The 6,000-nt window shown below is 47.3% G+C and overlaps 1 protein-coding gene across 1 annotated transcript in view; it reads right to left on the reverse strand.

Moving 5' to 3' along the window:
• The window catches only part of SLC25A33 (solute carrier family 25 member 33), a 29,474-nt gene extending 24,815 nt beyond the window's left edge, over nt 1-4,659 (reverse strand). Inside the window, exon 1 of the mRNA XM_037045306.1 lies at nt 4,416-4,659. Within this exon, the coding sequence (XP_036901201.1) occupies nt 4,416-4,468 (53 nt within the window). The 5' untranslated portion in view covers nt 4,469-4,659. The remainder of the gene's footprint in view (nt 1-4,415) is intronic.
• Nucleotides 4,660-6,000: the final 1,341 nt, after the last annotated feature.

A 6,000-nucleotide genomic window follows, 5' to 3' on the forward strand; every position in this document is an offset into this window, starting at 1 on the left:
ATCGGGATGATGGTCTAACCAACTGAGCTGTAAAAATTTTAAATCGTGCATACAAATTTTTACCTTTTAACCCTGAGTTTCAAGTAACAAGTATCATTTTTAACTCGATGTTTTCAACAAGAACCTCTGCTTCTTACAAATACACTGGCCCATTTTAGGCACGGCAGCCAAGGCCGTGAGCTCCTTGCAATGTCGCCACTGACACACGGTCCTGCCGGACACCAGTCCGTCTCAGCCCCCTGACCCCAGTCTCGGCAGCTTTTCCGTAATGTCCCCTTTCATCTGCTAGCTCTGCAGTCGCACCTGTACCTCTCTACATGCAGTTTTCCAGCAGGCATAAGGTTTAGAAGGTTTCTTATTATGCAAATTCTGCATTTACTCAAAGAAAAATGCACACTTTTTGATGCAATTATCCTTTAGATGCTATTTCTTGTCTTTTATCTCATTTAGAAAGAAAATTTTAAATAGCACTGGGAATACATTAAAAACACTGTCATACTTTCTGAACCTGAAGAGAATCAGTATCTTTCACAAATACACAAATCCAAAATAACGTTACCCTATGCTAATACAGTTTCAGCAAATCTTAATATAGCCCCATGTTCGTAATTCAGAAATAACTGAAGTACTGCTCCTCTTAACTCGGGACAATTCAACAAGCCACATCAATCTACACTTCCAGGCACGATGCACAAGACCCTTGGTTCGCTTAGGTGACTGTTGAACAGGCATCGACGGGTTCAGCCTCTGCAGCAGGTGGGGCCCTGCACTTGGGACGTACCACTGAAAAGAACAGACAGGGCTGCCAACCTCACGAAGCTTAGACTCTAGCAGGAATCTTTTATCCAAACACCACACAGTTTTTAAAAGTGTTTGTTATACATATGAAACACACTGGATGAAATTTATAGTCTTGGTATACTAATATAAGCCATATAAAAATATTACCTGTACCTTATATTTGTTCTATCGAAATTTCTTCAAGCATTTGAAATGCTTTGCATCTTCTCTACTTTGCCCCCTAGCCACTATATTAACACGTACCTAACACTTCGAAAGTAACCATTAGCTAATACAGATTGACCTTGCAGAGAAAAACGCAGTACAGGAGCACACATGGTGACAGATGTGTGTGCTGGGGGTGGAGGGAAACTGGATTTTGAAAATATCTTGGATTATATATATATAAAACCTTGAAGACATACCATATTCCCACTAAAATAGATATCAAGGACTATATAAGTACATTTGATGACGAAAGAAGAAATCATGCCATAAAAATGAGACCAGAAGCATATAATCCAGGCCACTAACCTCTACATGTAATGACAGCTTAGTCTATTTCAGGGGCTGAGCTCCTCCCCTAAATCGCACCCTGCGATGCTGCTTGCTTGCTCAGCAGGGGAAGGATGTCACTAAGGCTGCATGGACAACCAGAGCCCCCAGGTCGCTGGACAGGTACATTGAAGGGATTTTTCTCAATAGACATAAGGCCTAGACATAGAAGGGCCACTTCCACAGAGGAGCCGGTTTAGACAGCAGAGAAGGAACGGCAGGTTTCCCTGCTGGGTAACAATAAACCTGTGTGAGCACACCCTGTGTTTGGACACTGCTACCCAGGTGTTCGGACAGGAGGAAAGAAAGCAGGAAGCAGCAAAATCCCTAAAAATACTGCAAGTCAACATCAAATGAATGCAGTTCACTCACGCAGAAGTCGCCCACTCTAAGAGATGGTTTATGAACATGGTGGTAGGTACCAGATGCCTTAAAAATGTGTTTTAACTCAGCAGTTGTACTTCCGATGGTTTATCCAAAGGAAGTAATTACAGAACTACACACATCACACACAAGGATGCCCAGTCATTTACACTGGCTAAAAACTAGCAACGCGAGATTAGAAATGACCATCAGGGTAAGTAGCCCTGTCGTAAGCATCCTTACTGATGGCCCCCAGGCCTGGGCTTGGGAACCGCCCCCTTCATTGTAACTTGCAGGGCGAAGCTCCATTAGAGGTGCACGCAGAGAGCTCATTGCCTCCCCTGCTGTCATTAAAATGCAGTAGGCACTAGGAAGAAAGCAATTTTTAAAATATGAGCCTACTTTAAAATTAACAATGGAATTACATTTGGTACACTTACACGTCCACCGAAGCCTTTTCTAAAGTGCTCATTTCTAGGCGTTGGTTTGTGGGTGGTTTTTCTTTCAGTTCTCTGCTTTCTTAAAGAGACACACTGTATTAAAAAGATGATTTGCAGCTTAATGTGGGAGTATTTTCATCTTTGCAAAGAACCCACAAAACTGTCTTTTTAAAAAAGCAATTATCTCTGAAAGACCACTGAGTTGTTTTAAGTGGAGTTCTTATTTTCTAGGACCTAAAATTAATTTTTAACCACTTATAAGCCTGCTACCTAATACAATATTTATTCAATGTCATTAATTAGTGATAGCATTAAACTTGGTAGATGTTCGTTTCTAAGGGCTAGTCAATAAGCAGGAGAAATGTAACATTTAGAAAGTGAGGGCTGACCTCTTTTCAAAGGAAGTGAACTTAGTTTTTTGGAAAGATGCCGGCTTTGCCAACACAGAGACTGGTTACTCAGAACAAAGCGGCATGTCACCCACTGGACCAGGCGGAAGCACTGGGGGGACGGATTTTAACTGTATGACATACCCATTCAACACTCGGCTCCTATAATGTTCTCCCCCCCAAAAGTGCCAGTGCTATGTTCTAGGCCAGTGGGAAGGAATCAAAACCCATTCAGTTCCCGAGAACATGCTTCATGCTTTCGGCAGATTCACTTCTTTCTTGAGCATTTCCCAGTGATCCTGATGCTACTGAAGGAACTGCAACCTGTTCCATTCAGGGCTTCGGGCACTACCCTAATGAACTCTCTACAGTTTAATCAGTCCGGGGGAGCTGTGCCGGCTGCCGCAATTTTCTTCCACCATGAGGCTCCCGGAGGAGAACCAGCAGCCAGAGGGCACTGTGAAGGGCGCACAGGCAGATTCGTCCAGACAAGGCAATCCATTACGCAGCAAGCCTCACACAGCTGCACCGGAGCCAGTAAGTCTCTCAGGATAAAATACAAAGAGCTCTTTAAAAGACTACCTTACTAACAACAATAAATCAAAATCCCTGAGGATAACATCATTAGGAAAAAAATATCCTTTTTGGCTTGAAAGACGGCTTTAATAATATGGCGAACTTGTTAAAAATTTCCCAGAATGACAAATTAATATGCTGTCATAATTTAGGAACTGCCCCCGTGTCTGAAGTTGAAACATCAATGGGGAAATGAAGTGAAAGAATGAGAGGGAATGACAGGGAATGACAGGGAAGAGATGAATGAGAACTTCTTATTTATGAACAGCCACCATTTTTTTAGTTGAAAAAACAAAGAAACTGCCAGAACCCCCCACAATAAGTACATAGCGCTCAGAACCCTTTTACCATATTTTCACAGCTAAGTTTTCAAGTTACTCGTTTGTAACGTAAACATATCTAGGTGGCAGTCTAAACTGCACTAAAATACTCAAGTCAAGGTGACAATCCAGAATAAATACAATTTTATGCAGACTGCCCTACACTTAAAACCTGCCGTGCCAGGCCTGCGAGGTCCTCAAATAAGACTCTGAACATCTGGAAGACTCCCAAAGGTCCCACAGCCACAGGATATATTGAAAGAAAAAACATTACTAATACTCAAAAAAAAATTAAAGTGTATTTTCTGAAGAAACAAAGCAGCTCTCTTCCCGAACCCCTTTATCACCCAACCTCCATAAACATGCGTTGCCTCCATTACAAATATCAGGAGCATGACGATCAAACGAACGCAGCTCTCAAAACACAAAACCTCTCACTTTGGACGCGTCTACCAGCAGGAAAGAAGCAGTTCCACACGCCTTCCTGACCTTGCTTTCTGCCGGGGTCCCCCAATAGCTCTCCCACAGGCTGCGCTTCCCAGTCCCCTGACGACACAACTGTCTGAACTCGGCCCTGCGCTACCCTGAGGACCTCCTGGGCCAACCTGAGCATCCGTCAGACTGACTGCCCAGGCCCAGGGACTGCAGGGGAAGCGCGGCCAGGGCGGCCAGCAGGGGGGACGCAGGGCAGCCGAGCCACGGCGGCCTGGCAGGACCGCCCCCGAGTGACCCTCGGCGCACTAGACTGTAATTGTTTAAAAGAAGTAAAGACTGTGGAGACGCTGCCGGGAGGGGGATGGGCGTGGGAGCGCAGCAGGTTCGGGGTACAACCACCCTTGGAGGATGTGAATTTGGGAGGGGGAAAGGCTGGTGCCTCTCAGGCCTTATCACCGCCCCGAAGTCCGGACTTCCTTCTCTGGGCGCCGGCGCTTCTGTCGGGGAAGGGACGGGAATCGGCCGAGAGAGAGGCGGGGTCGGGCCGAGATGCTCACCCGCCGGCAAAGAGGTGAAGCAGCGTGTTTTCCTGCTGAGCGCCCGTCGCCATGGCCGCGCCGGTGCCGCTGGCACGAGGCAGCTGGAAAGATACCCGAGGAGGCCCGCTCCGCTTGTGCCGCTGCTGTCAGGCGTCCGCCTCCATGCACGCGCGCCCCTACGACCGCTTCCCTTGGCCCGCGCCCTCCTTCCGCCGCGCGGCCCCGGCCCCTCACCGGCCTCTGCGGCTCAAGCCGGGTGTCCAGTGGGACCACACCGCGCGGCCGTCACGTGGCGGGGGCCGGGCCGTGACGTCACGCGGTGGCGCGCGCTGGGGCGGGGAACGGTGGGGGTGTGAGCCCAGATCTGCACGCCCATTGGCGGACGACTGGACCTGGGCGGTGCGAGTGCACAACCCGGGGCGGGGTTCCGCTCGGAGCAGAGGAGTGGGCGGGGCCAGCCTGGGCCCCTGCTGCTGGTTGGAGGATCTGCCCCAGCAGTCTGCTCCCTCCCTGCTCGCAGACTGAGACCTTGGGATTGGCTAAGTCTGGAGAGTCTCTGTCTGGCCTTCTTACTTTCTTAGTCTATTTTTTACTTTATTTGTGATACTTTCGATGTGTAAAAAGGTATATCAATTCCATATGATCTCTCACTACCCAGTTTAGGGAAAAAACAATCAAAAGAGCCTAAAACTCCCAGTGTACCCCCAGTATCATTTTGCATATATTTTATTTTTCTAGAAATAGCAGTATATGCTGCAATACGGTTTTTCGTCTGCCTTTTCTGATCACCTCCAGCCAAGACTACTGAGCTCCAAGCTTCTATATCCAAGCTGCTTCTCTACTTGTATTCTCTTGGGTCACTGTCAAACTCAGGCTGGCATCTTCTTACCTCCAGGTCTTGATACCAGGGTTTCCCTGGCTGCCCTTGCAGCGTAGCTACCACATGATTCTGTTTAATTTCCTCATATGGGTTTTCTGCAGTTACTTCGTTGACCAATTTATTTAAGATGTCCTCCTGCTCCTGGAGCGTAAGCTTCAGAATTGCGGGGACCCTGTTTTGTTTGCTCATGGTTTTTCCTGACAAGGTGTCTACAGCTGGTAATGCCCAAGAAATGAATGAATAAACGTCCCTAACTGAACTCATCGCTTTAGTCTTTCCCTGCCCCAAACCTGTCTGCCTCTTTTATTTCCTGTCCTAGAAATATGATGACACCACCATCTGCACAGTCACCAATGCCAGAGACTTTCCTGTTACCTCGAATTCGTCTCTCTCCCTCTCTCGTCTCTTTGGCTCTCCCCTCTTTGGCTCTCCCCCTGCACCCCTCAGCAGCCCATCACTCACTTCTATCTCCTGAAATTCTCCCAAAGCCACCCCCTTCCTGGTGCTCCTTCTGCTGCTGCTGCAGTTTCAAGTTGAAAGTGGTACCTTGGCCAGACCAAGCTGCTAGGTGTCCCGAGTGTAAACACAAAAAGAGCTTAAGTAGAAGGGGAATTATGTGCAAACACGGGAGCTGGGGATTTGATTGCTGGGACTCTTTAAAAACAACTCTCAGGGGCAGTCATCCAAAATACAAATAAAGTGAGTACTCCATATTAAAACCAT

Source organism: Sturnira hondurensis, unplaced genomic scaffold (assembly GCF_014824575.4).
Source record: "Sturnira hondurensis isolate 20B ecotype Veracruz unplaced genomic scaffold, ASM1482457v3 Scaffold0004257, whole genome shotgun sequence".
NCBI classification, from domain to species: domain Eukaryota; kingdom Metazoa; phylum Chordata; class Mammalia; order Chiroptera; family Phyllostomidae; genus Sturnira; species Sturnira hondurensis.